The 17,785-nt window shown below is 38.2% G+C and overlaps 2 protein-coding genes across 5 annotated transcripts in view; both read right to left on the reverse strand.

Moving 5' to 3' along the window:
* The window catches only part of EOGT (EGF domain specific O-linked N-acetylglucosamine transferase), a 57,851-nt gene extending 49,939 nt beyond the window's left edge, over positions 1–7,912 (reverse strand). The window contains exons 1-5 of one of the 4 annotated variants that reach the window (XR_008684193.2): positions 7,769–7,912; positions 6,161–6,217; positions 4,241–4,464; positions 2,742–2,842; positions 2,025–2,133 (exon numbers count right to left, since the gene is read on the reverse strand). Coding sequence is in view for 3 of the 4 variants with exons in the window: in XM_055414289.2 (XP_055270264.2) it covers positions 2,025–2,133; positions 2,742–2,842; positions 4,241–4,450 (420 nt within the window). In the remaining variant the exon portion in view is untranslated. Of the gene's footprint in view, positions 1–2,024; positions 2,134–2,741; positions 2,843–4,240; positions 4,465–6,160; positions 6,218–6,240; positions 6,284–6,605; positions 7,732–7,768 lie in introns of those variants that run through there. The other 3 variants (XM_055414289.2, XM_055414287.2, XM_055414288.2) reach the window with 3 other exon arrangements.
* Positions 7,913–14,408: 6,496 nt separating this feature from the next.
* The window catches only part of TMF1 (TATA element modulatory factor 1), a 32,781-nt gene continuing 29,404 nt past the window's right edge, over positions 14,409–17,785 (reverse strand). Inside the window, exon 17 of the mRNA XM_055414291.2 lies at positions 14,409–17,225. Within this exon, the coding sequence (XP_055270266.2) occupies positions 17,082–17,225 (144 nt within the window). The 3' untranslated portion in view covers positions 14,409–17,081. The remainder of the gene's footprint in view (positions 17,226–17,785) is intronic.

Here is a 17,785-nt window from a genome sequence, read left to right on the forward strand (position 1 = left end):
GGGTCGGGAAAATCCTTTGGAGGGGGGCATGGCAATCCACTCCAGTATTCTTCCCAGGAAAATCCCATGGACAGAGGAGCCTGGCGGGCTACAGTCCATGGGGTCACAAAGAGTTAGACACAAATGAAGTGACTGAGTATGCATGCAGGCAAAGGAGTTTAAAAGTCAACCATGGAGCCTGTTTATCCTTCTGCCAACTATGTTGAAAGAGGGATAGCTTCAAAAACTTTTATCTACTCTGGGTTGTACTGCGAGATTTAAATGCCATTTTGTTGCTTTTCCCATAACTCCCAATTGACCCTTAATGGCCATTAACCTTGACCGGCATGCTGTATGAGAATCTAGAGCTGGGAAGGCATCACACCCTGATAGCAAAAAACCTTTCAAAGCAGATCTTGGTGAGGAAAGCATTTTGCCAATCACCTTGGAAGATGTGTACAACATGGGGTTGAGACTATTTCCTGCCCTTTTCCACATGAACAGCTAGACTCCAGAAAAAGTATAAAGTACTGTCTGTTAAAGACACCTTGGCAGCAGTGCAGGTTAACGCCTTGCCTGAATCTTCTGGTTCAGGCACCTTGCTAGAATCACTTAAAGTTCTATCATGTGACACACTTCCAAAGCACTGCAGAGCACATATTCACTTTTGGAATACAAGTGATTTAAATATTTTTTGGTTTCTTAGACTGCCTGGAGATAACAGAGACTCCTGAGATGTCAGAGGCTTGGGTGGAGTTCAGAAACATTGGGTAGACCTTAATCCTAAGTGCTTATGATTCTCTTGGACTTTAAGAAGCTATCACTGAGCCCTTTGCTGTGAGTCTGGCCCTGCATGGAGCATTTTTTAATGCGGAATCTCATTTCAGCTTTAGCACGAGCTGTAAAACAGGCATGGCTTTAAAGCAGAAGTAACTGAACACAGAAAAGGTTGGGTGCCCTTTCCACAGATCAGGATTTTAACCCCATCGTCCATTCTTCTCATTACCCCAAACTGCCCCCTGACAATGTGTTTATCACTGAGTGCAATGGGGTATGAGTGAAAGCACAAGAAAAAGATCTGCATTTTAATTCTAGTAAGATTGAAGGCAAAAGGAGAAGGGAGCGGCAGAAAATGGTTCAACAGCATCACTGACTCAATGGACATGAACTGATGACATAAACTCTAGGAGACAGTGAAAGATAGGGAAGCCTGGTGTGGCATGGTGCAGTCCTTGGGGTCACAAAGAATTGGATGCAACTTAATGACTGAACAACAACAGAATTGTAAAAAAACCACACTTAGTAGCTGTGTGGTCTTCGACAGGTTGTTTAACATTTCTGAGGGCTCAGTTTTCCTCTCTAGTCCAACAGCACCGATAATACCTGCCCTGCCTATCTGTTATACTGTTCGAGGGAATCAAACCAGATAACATACTGAAAAGCTTTTTGCAAAATATAAAGTGCCAAAAAATACAGAACAGCATGGTGGGAGTGTATCACTTGTTCCAAACTACCAGCAAGGAAATTTATAAAGATGTAATTCATCAACTTACCTTCTTTAGTGTATGTTGGGGGGAATAATTAATTATAAAACTAGAAATATTTGACCTACCTCAAAATATGACCATCTGATAAGTGTGTGAAAACAAGGACATGGCTTCCAACTTGGTTTTGGAAGTTAAATAAAACTTTAAGCCAATAAATACATGAGTGAAGGTTTCCTCTCATAGTGCCCTCTATCTTGTATTTATATTACAATCTAACCACTACGAGTGCAGGGAATTAAGAGGTACAAAGAATTATGTTTTATACATATAAAACAAGCTAAAAGGGTATATTGTACAACACAAAGAATATAACCAATATTGTGCAATAACCATAAATGGAGTATAACCTTTAAAAGTATGAATCTGAATCACTATATTATATAGCTGTAACTTATACAATATTATACATTAACTATATCTCAATAAATAAATGAATAAATAGATACCACAGGTATTTTTAAATAAACATCTTCACTTATGAAGGGGTTGAACATCCACCTTTTCCTTCGGCTGGCAGAGCACATGGAGCTCCTCCAGACGCTCTCCGGTGTAGCCGAAGTCAGCTTGCTTCCAGAATATTTCCTGGGCTGATTCAAGAGTGTCCGTCCTGTTTGCAAACAAAACAATTCTGTGATATTCAACTTTTTACTTTTTCTGGACTTTAAATTTTCTAAATGTTACATTGCTAGAAGTCAGTCATTATTTTCTTAAGTAAACCATCATAATTTTAAAAATCTACCCCTCACTACATGAGGTTACCAAAATAAGTTACTTATAGACTTACTCCCTGATAATAAACATACACAATGGAAATGGATGTAGTCAGGATTGTCTGGAACTGAAGATAATGAATTGTTAATTACTGCATTCTCTTTGCCCCATTAACCCTGCCTGTATTGGAAATACTGAGTATACTTAACTCTCTTCTCCAAAACCAAAGTCAGCCATTCATCTCTTTTCTTAGCATATGGTGAGGAAAAGTATTTTCTGTGAACCATACTGTTTTATCCCTCTGGCAGAGGAAATGAGAGATTGTGGGAGATTGTGGGAGACAGTCAAGACAAGTGAAATTATTCATGAATGTGTAAGCAAATTAATATCTAAAGGAATTATTATCTAATACCAAAAGAGTCTAGCTGGGAATTGATGTTTCAGCATACACTGCAGAGAAAGGAGACAAGTACAGGGCAGGAGGGAGTCCATCCAGAAACTTACCATCCCATATCCACATAGGTGCAAACAGGGTAACCAAATCTGAACTCTGGTCTGCAGGTTTTCTCATAACCCCAGCAGTATTTCAAATTTTCTAAGTGTTTCTGGAACAGAAGAGGTGTGTGTTGAGACTGGTCTACTTTCTGACATTCAGAGAGGACTCATAGATTTTTTTTTCCATGAAAAAAACAAATCTTTCTAGAACTTTCACTTTTACATTTTATAATACATACTCGTGAAAGAGAAATAAGTAAATTCTAAGAAAAACAGTCTTGAGATTTTTAACAGCAATTATCTTTAGTCACCAATCCTTCCCCTACCAGGTCTGTTTTCCATACAAAAGTCTGGGTTTTAGCTAGACAACCACAGATCATTTGAATTGGATTTTTTTTTAATTAACATTTTTTATTGAAGTATAGTTGAAATTTACAATGTGTTAATTGCTGTTCTGTAGCAAACTGATTCAGTTATATATATATATATACACATACACATTCTTTTCTTAAATCTTCTTTTGCATTATGGTTTATCATAGGATACCAAATACAGTTCCCTGTGATATACAGTAGGACCTCGTTGTATATCCGTTCTGTATAGAAAAGTTTACATCTGCTAACCCCAAGTTCCCACTCCATCCCTCCCCTGACCTCCTGGACTGAAATGAAACTTCTTGAAATAGCTTAATGAAGTCAAGTGAGTAAACTGATTCTAAAATCAGTCCCAAGAGAGTCATAAAAAATGGAATTTCTATCTCCAAAAGGATCACAACTAAACTGAATGGATCAGCAGCTTTCTTGACTGACCAAAACCAGCAGACCTGGGAATACTTATAGCTCTGTAGCCCTTGGGGGACACACAACTGCTGCAGGCCAGGAAGCTCAGGAGGTTGTTCTGTGAGGTCCCTGGGGGCAGTGCCAGCTGGCTTCCCAGCCCGGCCTGTCCACGTGCTTCCTGTGCCAGCACCATGGGAAAGGAAATGGCTCACAATGCCCTGCTTTGATCTCTGAGGCCTCATGAGATGTCTGAATGGGCTCCAATTTGAAACCCTTCCAACAACTCTGAAACAGAAGGAAGGCCACAGTAACAGTCTTAATTATGGAGAGACAGAGGTGTAGGTGTTATTACCAAAATGAAGTGCTGAGAGATCCTCTCAAGTGCAATTTAAGAAAGGAGAGGTGTGAAATACTTCAGTTACTTTTAACTACATATTCTTTTCTGCATCAAATCTAATTTATTTCATTTACAGACTAGACAGACAAACCATACAGACTGCCTATTTCTTTTACTAGTGATTTAGATTTGTAATCCCACCCTTGTGAGCAGGACATACTTCTAAGCAAAGTTGAGACACTAAGAAGCATGAGATGAAATACAAACATCGACTGACCCACAGTTACAGCCAGGAGTTTACCTGCAGATTCAAGTTATGATGGGGGAACTAGCAAACCAGCCTCAATTGCAACCTTTTAAAAATATGCAAGAGGAGGATAAATAAGATTTACCTTATAAGGACAATGTGAGTCTTTCCTGCAGACTGTGGCAATATGCCTGTTATTGTGCAAAAAGAAGGGAATATGCTCTTCTGGCAGGCGGAGGCTGGCATAGTTGAACAAAGGGGTGGCTGGAATGCCATGGGCCTGGGGAGGAGCCTTGTCTTGGCCACTCAGGGGGACCTCAGGAAGCAATGCTCCAAAGACAAGCAGCATGAACATAGCAACCTCCAAACCTAAAGGTCAAATTGATAACATCCTCATTAAGACAGAGCCTTCAAAGTCAAAGGGGTTAAGGGTTAAGTACAATTATAACTAAATTCACTACTTTACTGAATAATGTTCCTTTACTCAACAAATACTGACTGCTATAGGCCAGGCACTGTGTCAGGAGCTAGGTATATGGTGGTGAATAAAACAGGAAAGACCCCTGCTTTCATGGAACTTGGAAGCTAGTGCAGTAAATATAAAATAAACAACCAAATAAACAACTTCAGATAATGACAAGGGCTGTGAATCAAATAAACCAAGGGCCAGCACATTTTTTTCTGGAAAGAGCCAGGCAGTAAATATTTTTGGCTTTGTAGGTCAGATAGTGTCTGCGCCCGTCAGGAAAGCAGCCATAGTCATGCTAGGAATGGGGGGCTGTGTTCTAATAAAATTTTATTTACAAAGATGGGAGCAGGACTAGACAGGACCCTGTTTGCTGATGCCTGAGTAAGTCAGGTAATATGATAGACAACATAGTTCTCTACTTAAGCATGCAGACTTTGAAGCTAGGCCACCTGGGTTTGAATGTGGCTGCAGCTTTCTAAGAAGAATGACCTTCAGCAAGTTATTTAACCTTGCTGTGCCTAGGCTTTTCCATCTGTTAAATGGAAATCAGAAGAGCCCTTTCTCCTAGGACTTTCAAGAGGTAAATATTGGCAACATGTCTAGATATACCTGGCATGTTAAATGCTATGTTAAGTGTTTCCTAAATAAAACGTTAAAGCTACACGGGATGGGGCGGGGTTGCTAAGTAACATTTAAGCTGAGATCTACATGATGCGGACCCAGGAAAACACGCCAGGAAGAAAGAAGAAAGGAAGTACAATGGGTCCGAGCAAGTGTGTACCTGCTGGATTAAAACTAACAATCACTGAAGTATGTGAGAATATGCTGCGTGCCAGGTACTCTGCCAAGTACAAGGAGGCAGCAGGGAATAGGCAGCTGAACACTAAACTCCTAAGCCCTTGTGAAGCTTATCTTTCACTGGGTGTAAGAACAATGATACTAAGACGAAGAAAACTCTAGGAGTGAAATCCAGACAGTCTCCCTCAGAGCTGTACCCTTAAATTCTCTCCATCTGGCTTTAGCATTGAGAAAAGAGATAATGGTCATACACCTTCCTGCATTTCCAACTCATCCCAGAAGGATTAAATCTCTTAAATCAGATTTTTTTTTGTATTTTACAGATAATAAACATGCCATTTGGGGTTCATTTTAGTGATTTATTTGCTCTAGTTTTTCCAAGTGGTCTTCCCACCAGATGATAAAGCCCTAGTACATATTAGTTGCTTCCCAGCAGGGTCTGCTGTCACTGAAGCATACTGGAAAATGAAAGTTCAAAATCAGCTTTCAATGAATATGGCTGATGGAGACGGGGCCTTTAGAAACAGAATGCTATGTTCAATCACGTCTCAAGTTCCAAGAGCAAGCAATTGTAAATGAACAGTTGGAAGGCCAAGAAGAAATCCTTTTCCCCTCTGCAGTAAACATAATCGTTCTTTTAGGTATCCCTGAAGACTATCTTGTTATTTGTAATAAAGGTCACTTGAATTAATATTTTTAGTTGAGACTTTTACCCAACTGTGAGTTCATAACAATTTCACAAAATTTAAAATACACATTAATAGTAACAGTGACTCTAATTATAATGAAAACATTTACCTCTTTAATCCTCAGAACCACCCAGAAGTTGCTGTGATGTTTCAGGTATCTAAAAATCTGTCAGAAATGAAACACATTACCTTAAAAAGATGTCAAAGAAGGTTTTTGCATCCCGGTGATATTCTGAATTAAAAGAAATATTAAGAGAGAAGATAATGAGATAACCTGTTAACAAAGGGTCTGGCATTTAGTGAGATAAGCCATAACCAGAAGGCCTGGCTTATAAAACCTTTCTCTGCCTTAACAAATACAAGCTACTAAAAGTGAGGTAGCAGGTACAATCCTCAACACAGTAACTTAACAGAAGAGATTCTAACAGTGAGCAGGAAGGAGATGACCACTTCATACAGGCACCAACTGGTACAGGCCAACAGGACACTCAGCAGATAAAACATTCCTAAGAGCAAACAATCCGACTGGTTCTCACCACAGTAATCCGACTCACCGAATGAAACTGCTCCCTGCTTTCAGATTCAACAGGCAGAATGGCCAGTCTCTCTCAGAAATAGGTCATTATTATGACCAAGTTGACCTTTGGTTAGCCAAGTCCATTGTCCTCTACTGAGCTCTAGCCATAACTAAACGCACGGATCCGCAAACGATTTTTCCGCCAAAGGAAAAATCTACAGGTTCATATCAGAGACCTGGCTTTTGCAGAGGGCACGTACCCACTTGCATAAACTAGCAGGAGTGGCTGCTGTGCATGAAAGCACAACCCCGGGGCCTGACAGAGAGCTTTTCCGAGGTTGAGTCCTCTTGCAGGGAGAGCCCCTAAGGGACAGGCGGGCACACTTCAGGAGATGGACGCTTTAGCAGCTGAGCTACTTTTTCCTTCTGCGCAAAGCTGCTGGTTCCCCCCACCTCTCTATGGGGATACCATGACTGGATTTCCACTGGCCTAAGAAAGGGGAGGGGAAAGGGAGAAAACTTGAAAGAGAATGAGAGGTGAAACTCCGTCAGTGACAAGGAACACAGTGGGTGAGATGGGACAACACTCTGAGAGAGGCTGGAAAGTTTACAGAAGCCAGTGGACAGGTGAAAAGTTAACCTTTTCCATATGAGACCCACAAGGACTCCTAAAACGGCTCGCCCCAACTAGCACTGGTTTAACGAGGCAGGAGGTTAGAAAGGGCCTGGGATGGCCAGGTGAGACCCATCAGCGGTCCGCTACAACGTCTGGGGAGCCAAGGCGGCGGGATCGGTGGCGAGCGCCCTTCCGCAGCCATGATGCCGCGCTGGGGTTCGAGGCGCAGAGATTCCCGGGGACCGCCCGCCCCCCAGCACCGCACACTGCACCCTCCCACCCCAGACCTCAACACGCCTGGGAGGGGCCTGGAAGGAGGCTCCGTCCCGGCCTGGGAAACCCGGCATGTTGCCCCGCGCGCCGCGGCGGGCGCCGTGGAGGGGGCCGAGCCCTCGCTAACGGGAGGATCAGGTCGGCTTCCCCACGTCCGCCTTCTCGGCCCTCGGGTAGGCGCGGGCGGACCCGTGGAGAAGCGCCAGCCCGGGAAGCCGCGCCGGGAGCAGGCAGAAGCGTCCACCGCGCGCCCGGGCGAGGCAAAGGGCGGAGGGCGGGTGAAGATTCCGCGGTCGCGGGGCGAGTCCCACCTGGAGCCTGGGAAGCCGGGGCTGCGGCGGCGGCGGCTCGGGCTGAGGGAGTCGTCATAACCGGCGACTGCAGCTCACCGGAAACCTCCGGCGCCGGGGCCGGGCCAGGGGGCGCCCGGGAGCTGCCGAGCCACCTAGGCCGGCCTGCGCGGGGAGCCGGTCCCCGCCCCGCATGGGGTCCTCCGGGCCAGCGCCGGGCCCACGCGCGCGGGGCCTCACTCGGAGTCAAGGCGCACGGGCCGCGGCTCCCTGCGTTTCCCGCCGGGACGAGAATCTCTGTGCAGGGACCCCGGCCACAGCGCCAGGGGAGGAGCAGGGCGTTAAGAAACTGGACTGTCCTTGAGAGGTAGCCAAAAGGCGCTTAAGGGACACTGCGACCCGTTGCATAGAAAACCGGACTCCTTCCCTTCTTCCTCCCCGTTGCACTGAGGCGGAGGGTTGCTACTGCTACTGCTGCTAAGTCGCTTCAGTCGTGTCCGACTCTGTGCGACCCCGTAGACGGAAGCCCACCAGGCTCCCCAGTCCCTGGGATTCTGCAGGCAAGAACACTGCAGTGGCTTGCCATTTTACTGTATCCTTATTTAGGGTCCAAGTTGTCGCCCTCACATTCACTCTCCGAGCCGGCTCGTATGGCCGCACTTTCTGGTGGTGAGACGTCTTCGAAGCCTTGTACTTTATATAGTAGTACTCTTGTCTTTCTTAGTGACTATCAGAAAACTCACCAGCTCAAATGTCACTTTGTGGAGTTTGACTTTTATCCTTTTACTGTAGTTATTTAAATTGCAGTGGTTTATCTTACCATACTTATTTGAACGCCCATCTCCCACACTTTTACTCTTAGCACTCTGGGTCCATATAGTATACCGTGTAGTGTAGAGCACAGTAAAGTTGAGCGTTAATTACTGCTTCAGCTTGAACTGATCAAAGCTGATGTCATCAGAATACATTTATGCTCAGACACAAAGTCACCGGTTTTAAGTACTATGATCATCAAAAAACACAACGGTTTCTAAATCTTTACATACTTTTCAAATAATCTTTTTAGATACTGTTTGGAAGAACTGTTACAAGTTCCATTAGTAACCTGCTAAATGAGCCACATTATCTGGATTTCTTTTTTTCAAATAATCGCAATGCAGAAACATGGTATTATTCTAAAGCAATTTACAGTACTAATTCATTTACTCTTCATGTAAGACTTTACCTCTAAAGGAACTACTGCTCTATTATTTCATACTTTGCTGACCCCTTACTAATAAGGACAGTAGCCATAAAAGTGCTTTCTCAGGTTACTTGCCACCAACCTATTTTGTCACGTACAGGAAATACAACTTTTGTTAGTTGATTCAAAAAGAACACACAAGCTAGTTTGCCTCTAAGTGATATGCAATAGAGATATATAGATATATAAGAACACATGAGAACAATATATGAGAAAGGCTTCTAAAAACAGTCTTATTACAAGAGCAGACAGGCCAATCCAGCTGCTGCCAGTGCTATTTTAAATGGCTAAAAATTAAGTTGTGGTCATTCAGACTCAGAGAAGACAAAATGTCAGGGGGCTTTAAGAACAAGAGGTTGAGTTCTATCATACAGTAACAGCCATTCATAACATAGAAATTTCCCTCTGAAAATATCAATGTTACAGTTTTAAATGATAAACTCAAATGTCTATTAATAGTAGACTGCTGAATAAACTATAATACACCCATACAATGCAGAGCTAGGCAGGTGTAAAAAAGGTCTGAAAAATATCACTATACACTACAGGATATATTAAGTGGAAAAAGCACAGTAGTAAAACAATGTGCAATATGCTATCACTGAGGAAAGGCAACATGTATGTATTTATGTATACAAATTGTTATTTACAAATAGAATAACTACATTAAAATGATTACCCATAGGAAGAAGGAAGGACTATAGGTATAGGGAACAAAGAAGATAAGTTCTCTAAATACACATTGTATAGATGTGACTTTAGAATCAGTAAACATTTTACATTATAAAACAAAAGTAAATTTTAAGAAGTAATCCTTGAAAACTGACAGTAAAATGAAACGAATCCAACTGCCATCCAGTTGTGGCATTTACAACAGGGTAGTACCAAGTGACTCTGAAATAGAATCTGTACATTTTGGTGAATGTACCTTCAGGACTAAGAGAATTACAATAAATCACAAACTGCTTTCAGAAGCCAAATTATTGGTGGCAGTGTTGGTTGGCTGGTTGGGATAAACCATATAGGAGTAATTAAGATGGTATCTTTGAAGCTAAAATTTTGGACATGCAGTATAGCTGTAAGCCTAATGGAAGCTGTAGTTCCAAATTTGAAATGAAGTACGTGTGAACTAACAATATATTTTATGCTTAGAAACAAATCTCTCCATCATCTGTTGAAAAAGCCTAGAAACAACCAACCTGATTTTCTAGCAAGAAACACCCCTTGTGCCCAGACTGTGATCTTGACAAACACTTTCCCATTTAAGGAACATGGGCTCCAAAGAAAACGGATAAATTGGGATACCCAAAGAAAGATAATCTTAGATGTGGGGCAAGAAATGTACTAGAAAAATCTGAAAGATCTTACAGGAAGATGCAAGGAAGCAATCAAAGGCTATGAGGGTCATATCATAAGGACTCAGGAACCAATTTGAGAAGACTCCCTCCAGTCAAAATTGGAATAATTGAAAAGCATCCATTGGATAACTATAATGGATTGAAGCACAAATGAACTCAAATATTAAATTCAAAAAGATCCAACTAGAGATTTCCCTGGTGGTCCAGAGGTTAAGAATCCGCCCACTAATGCAGGGTACATGGGTTCAATCCCTGGCTCAGGAAGATCCCAAATACCTAGGAGCAACTAAAGCCCATGTAACACAACTACTGAAGCCCAGACCCTGCAAGCAACAACAAAGAATAGCCCTGGCTCGATGCAACTAGAGAAAGCCCGCACATCAATGAAGACCCAATGCAGCCATAAATAAATACGTAAATTTTTTAAAAAATCCAACTAATTCATTAAATACACAAGCCAAAAACCTCATTTCTCATCTTTGATAACAGAAAGGAACCAATTTTAATTGTGAAAACTGGTAAAGGAAAAGAATGAAGCATACTTATCCTATCTTTCCTATATGAATTATGAAGCAAGTATCCAAATAGTTGATGAGGTAAAGTTACTTTTTACAGAAACATTTCAGATTTAAGTAAGTCATACTTCTGAAACTTGCTTCAAAATAGTCAGTATGAATTGAGAGGAAGTACAAGCGAAATATAAAAGAAAAAGAAGGGACTGAATGCTATTAAAGAGCAAATGAGTTTATGGGACTCATTTATCTGCTCTTTCATGTAACTTTGAAACTTTATATAATCATTACATCACAGGTTTGCTAAATGTGTTCTAAGTTTGCCACTTCTATACTGATATTTTGGATAGCTCACAGAGTGTTAGCATGAACTATCTGCAGAATACAGCTTATTGGTTCTCTGATATATCCAATTACTTAAACCATAAATCAAAGGTATTGAAATTTTAAGCAAGCAAATTTTGACTAAATTTGATCTTATGCTACAGTTCATCTATATACTTACAGTTTTACAGAAGAGCAGGAAGAGAAGCAGCATTCAATAGTTAATGGTTCAGAGCTTGGACTCTGCAACTCACTGGCATGAATTATTTGCCATATGACCTTGAGCAACTGCTTAACCTTTTTTCATTTTAAAAATAACAATGATAATGGTATCAACTTTAAAAGGATCTAAAGATATAGTGCAGGTATATAATCTCTTTTCCAAAATTTTTGTTACCATATATGTTCCTGAATTTTGTTTTAATAAAATAGGGTATGCACACCATCCAAACACTGTAACACCATGATCTGCAAAATGCATGAATGCTCATACTAAGTGAGATAAAGCCTGCAAAAGCCTCGTGTTAGTGAAGGTCAAGCTTTACTACCAAAACAAATTTGACAACAAGCTTATTTTTAAAAAGCACTTGGTTTTCAGAGCTGTCTAGATTTCATGACAGTGGATAATTGATTATGATCCCATATAAGTGAATTCCTTAAACAAAAGCAAAGCAAGCACTGTGTTCCCTATTATCACCCATGACCACAGATTTTTAATAATGTATATTAGTAAAAATTAAGATTATCATTTTAAAAAAGACATATAGGCATGGAACACCTCTACCTACCATACAATGACAATCACTACCTGTAAAAGAAGAGAGTTCAACAGAAAAACCTCCCATTAGCCCTTGCTCAGTATCATTTGAGGACTGAAATGAAATTTAGCTTACTTGGGAGGAGATCAGTGTGGGGAATAAATTCAGGACAGCACTATGAGTAAATTCTCTATATCACAATTGTGGATTACTGCAGCATTGTGAGGTTTTATTTGAGAAAATGTATTTTTTAAAGTATTAACATACATTTAATTTCCATTCTATCTTATTAAAGGATCTTGATCTGCTAAAAGTTAACTGAGTATATGTAAAGGCAATAAGGCTTCCCTGGTGGCTCAGACAGTAAAAATCTACCAGCAGTGTGGGAGACCCAGGTTTGATCCCTGGGTCAGGAAGATCCCCTGGAGAAGGGAATGGCAATAGCTAAAAAGTACTTTAAAGGATCAAAGTTGCAGAGTTCAATAGTACCAGCAATATGAAGTCACAATAACTCGTGAATGGAAGATACTTACATAGAAGAACTATGAAAATGATCTTCATGATCAGAGAATCACAATGGTATGATCACTTGCCTAAAGCCAGACATCCCAGAATGTGAAGTCAAGTGGGCCTTAGGAAGCATCACCACGAACCAAGCTAGTGGAGGTGATGGAATTCCAGTTGAGCTATTTCAAATCCTGAAAGATGATGCTGTTAAAGTGCTGCACTCAATATGACAGCAAATTTGGAAAACTCAGCAGTGGCCACAGGACTGGAAAAGGTCAGTTTTCATTCCAATCCCAAAGAACGGCAATGCAAAAGAAGGCTCAAACTACCACACAATTGCCCTCATCTCACACACTAGTAAAGTAATGCTCAAAAATCTCTAAGCCAGGCTTCAGCAGTAAGTGAACCGTGAAATTCCAGATGTTCAGGCTGGTTTTAGAAAAGGCAGAGGAACCAGAGATCAACATCCACTGGATCATTGAAAAGGCAAGAGAGTTCCAGAAAAACATCCATTTCTGCTTTATGGACTATGCCAAAGCCTTTGACTGTGTGGATCACAATAAACTGTGGAAAATTCTGAAAGAGATGGGAATACCAGACCACCCGACCTGCCTCTTGAGAAACCTGTATGCAGGTCAGGAAGCAACAGTTAGAACTGGACATGGAACAACAGACTGGTTCCAAATCGGGAAAGGAGTACGTCAAGGCTGTATATTGTCACCCTGCTTATTTAACTTATATGCAGAGTACATCATGAGAAACGCTGGGCTGGAAGCAGCACAAGCTGGAATCAAGATTGCTGGGAGAATATCAATAACCTCAGATATGCAGATGACACCACTCTTATGGCAGAAAATGAAGAAGAATTAGAGAGCCTCTTAATGAAAGTGAAAGAAGAAAGTGGAAAAAGTTGGCTTAAAGCTCAACGTTCAGAAAACTAAGATCATGGCATCCGGCCCTATCACTTCATGGCAAATAGATGGAAAAACAGTGGAAACAGTGGCTGACTTCATTTTTCTGGGCTCCAAAATCACTGCAGATGGTGATTGCAGCCATGAAATTTAAAAAGACGCTTACTCCTTGGAAGGAAAGTTATGACCAACCTAGAGAGCGTATTAAAAAGCAGAGACATTACTTTGCCAACAAAGATCCATCTAGTCAAGGCTATGGTTTTTCCAGTAGTCATATATGGATGTGAGAGTTGGACTATAAAGCTGAGCACCAAAGAATTGATGCTTTTGAACTGTGGTATTGGAGAAGACTCTTGAGAGTCCCTTGGACTGCAAGGAGATCCAACCAGTCCATCCTAAATGAGATCAGTCCTGAATATTCATTGGAAAGACTGACGTTGAAGCTGAAACTCCAATACTTTGGCACCTGATGTGAAGAGCTGACTCATTTGAAAAGACCCTGACGGTGGGAAAGATTGAAGGCAGAAGAAGAAGGGGACAACAAGAGGATGAGATGGTTGGATAGCATCACCAACTCAATGGACATGAGTTTGGGTACATTCTGGGAGTTGGTGGTGGACAGGGAGGCCTGGCATTCATGGGTTCGCAAAGAGTCGGACACAACTGAGCGACTGCACTGATACTGGTTATATCTGTTATTTGAATACAGAAATATTTTAAGACTTTTAGAAGAATATCTTGATACAGTTTAAGACCTTAAAAAGACACAAATCATCCTTACAGTAATTATACAAGAAGGTAAATTTTTACAATTATATTTTCCAAAAACATATCTTCATTAGGAAAACTATGCTTGATTCTTATAAAACTCTGAGTAAAGTAACTCACAGAAAATCTGGACTTACCCTCATTTTCTTAAAATAAGTATTTCAAAGTTATACAGTCATCTATCTTCATAAAACAGAACTGTCTTCACTCATTGGTACTGACCACTCTAAATCATGTTAAAAATGAAATACATTATTACTACTTTAAAATCTTTATTTAAATCAGAATCATGCTTATTATTTACATTATCTTTCATTTAGAATTAAAATATAGTATCAATTAAAATATAATATCAAGTAGTTTTAAATCATACTTTTAGCCCTTTACAAAATATGAAGTTAAAGTTGTTATATTTTAAAACTGAACAAAATTAGGGAAATTAAACTCTTAAATGAAAATGAAAAATTATGATACATTAGAACATACATGTATACATACTAGACAAAGAGTAGTAAAACAAGATAAAGTATCTATAGTCATTTTCTATTTTTCTTGTGTCTATTTTCTATATATTATAAATCACATACTTTTAATTAAAATTATTTAAATAAAACTTTCAATTAATAAATCAAGTGCCAAATGAAGGATTATAAGAGAAAAATTTTCCTGAACTTTTCTTTTCACTTACTTAAACTACATGTTTCCCTAGGTCAGAAATTTCCCATATTTAGAATATCGTAAAAATCAAAGATCTGATGCATCCCCACATGCTACACACTATACAACTGGAAGTTCTCTAAAAAGAGGTAAAGAAAAAGAAAGAAATGGTACTCTCAATTTAGCTTCCCAAGAGTTAGAAGGATGCCCATAATCTGTGCTTACTTGTCTATATGGAAATGACAATCTTCAACCTTTTACTATTTTTTTAAATATTCTTAACATTTATGATTTGTATTATCTATTTTCTTTCAAGAATGGAAACATCTGACTGCAGACTATTTTCTTATCTATTAAAATACAAGTATTTTGTAGAATATGGATAGATAATTTTTAATAACAAACAGCAAAATACAGCAACCAATATCCAATAGGTATTCTGCCACTTAGTGGAGTTTTTCAAGAAAGCAATTAGTACACTTTCTCAATTTATAGATGTATTGAAAAAGCTAAACATATAATGAAACAAACTCAATATGAATATCAGCTATTAATTTGTGGATAAAGAACAATATATGGTAATATACAGTCAAAGACTTAAATAGCTGCTGTCATTTTTAAATTAAACTAAAGACACCGTAAAATTTTAAGTTGAACTGATTTTATTAATGTTAATAAGGATTAAGAAAAGAGAATATTTAATATATTATAAACTTAAAAAGTAAAGTAATTTTATCTCAATCTTTTCTCCACTGGAGGTTTTTTCCCTCTTCATTAATGGATACCATAAAAGAACAATTTCATAATTCCTAAACTTCTGGTTTCAAACACTTGTTAGAATTTTGCAACTTGTGTTTCCCGTATTTTCTAATTCTGTAAATTTCCTATTGCTATCAATTTTGTCATTCTGTCAACCCCTGAATATTAATAATAATAAAAAAAGAAGAGCTATTTTCCTGCTTTTTACTGCTAAAATATAGAAAATTAATTTTATGAATTTGGCTCGCACTGAAAGAATATTTATTAATGCTACAAATCAGAGATCCAATGACAGAAATACTGTCTTGAATCCAAAAAGAAAAAAATGAGGTCACTGTAAAGCATTCCACAATCTTCAGCATGGCTTACTTGTAGCTATACTCTAAAGTTCTAGTGTTTAAAATGTAACTAAAAACTAAGTGAGAGTTCTTATTTTCAAGTAAAGGCATCTAAATGACTTTAAGTAATAAAATCTATCAAAATATTTCACAAGTCTAAAACACAGCTAAGAAGGAATAGCTATTTTTTCAGCTATTCTACACTGTTTTTTATTTTAAAGGTCCAAGAAAAAATTAAATGATAAACTACAGAAAACTGAAAAATGTCAAATTTAACTCCTATAATTTCTCTATTTTGTTACGAATATTATTATGAATGTCAACATTTACTTTAATGTGCCAAAAATAAGACTTTACAAAATGTGAACAATTAAAAAGAAAATTATATTAGTAATTTTATTTCTTTTGATTCATTTTATAGGGTAGTAAAACAATACCTCTTCAAAAATCACTAAAATGTTAATGAAGTCATCACAAAATCTTTTTAAGTAGATCTTTTCCACTATTCAATTATGCATAGAGAACTTCAAATAGCTACAGCTTTCTCCAAATAGGTACCAAAGTTTGTACAGACTTAATTGTGAAATCTGACTGAAATAAAACTTGAGATCACAAAAATTTGTAAGTTTTAATTATTCACCTTTTCAACTTCAGAGACTTTTTTTTTAAAGAAAAAAAATTAGTTCAAAATTTTAATAACTGCAGGTTTAGCAATTTTTTTACTTGAAAACAATGTCCATTTTTCATGAATCATAATTAAGATATATTGAAGATTTAAGTGCGAAAGATTTCAAAGTGTCAATGTTACTATAACTCTTTAAATGTTCTCAATATATACAAAAACATACAAATTATAGATACAATTAGTTATATATCTACAATACAACATATGAACCATTCTCCTTCTCTAACCATACTGATATGAGGATAAAGTAATAAATCTCTGTGCTATTCAAGGCAAAAAAAAAAAAAGACCCTTTAAAAAATAAATCTTTAAAGAATAGTTTCAAAAATAAAGTTCAAATATTGCACAAAATAATTTAACTGGAAATATTACTATATACTATAAAAGAATTTTTTTCAATTTTTTAACACTACAGTAAATTCCACCTTCTAATTCTATAAAAGAATTTATTGGATATCTCCACGTAGATATTAAATGTTTACATTCAGTTTGATGGGAATGTAATTTGCAGAAGTTAACTGAGCCTTTGTCTTAAAAGTTCATCTATTTGAGTCTTATACATATTTTTTACATCTTCAAGATCTAATCGAAGTTCTTCTGCCTCTTCTGCTTTTTCTCCATACATCTGCAGAATAGTGTTGTATCTTTGATCCAAATCCTATAAAATATATTTGTTTATAACTTTTAAATAATGGTACAGAAAATCTTTAATATTATATTTATATTATCATAAATAAGCCACCAGTAAAGACATTACAATCTAAATAAAAGTATATAGTCATCTCTCATAAAAATTAAACTTGTACTTTAGTCTGTTAGAATAAAAGACTAAAAAAAAAAACTAGATGGCTATTAATCTTAACATATATCTTCACTAAATCTATAATTCTCCCCATATGTAGCTTAATCTGTCTTTTCTCCCATTAATTTCAGCACATCTGATGCAATTTCAGTGTATAATTCCTTGTAGTTTAAGTATTATCTGGCATTTACCCCAAAAGAAAATATATTCTCATATATAGGTTAATAGCAATTGGCAATCCAAATATGCTAATTGTGAGGATACATTTAGGATTAATCAATAAAATATTACTCAGATCATGCAAAAGTTCAGGATTATTAAAGCCTTGGCCAAATGAAATCTAGTTATTTTCCTATGCTGGGACTAAACATGATTGTGAAAAACCACTGTGCATGTAAACTAAAAATAAGAGTGAA

Source organism: Moschus berezovskii, chromosome 24, assembly GCF_049115385.1.
Source record: "Moschus berezovskii isolate FMDL1 chromosome 24, NW_MosBer_1.0, whole genome shotgun sequence".
Lineage (NCBI taxonomy): Eukaryota > Metazoa > Chordata > Mammalia > Artiodactyla > Moschidae > Moschus > Moschus berezovskii.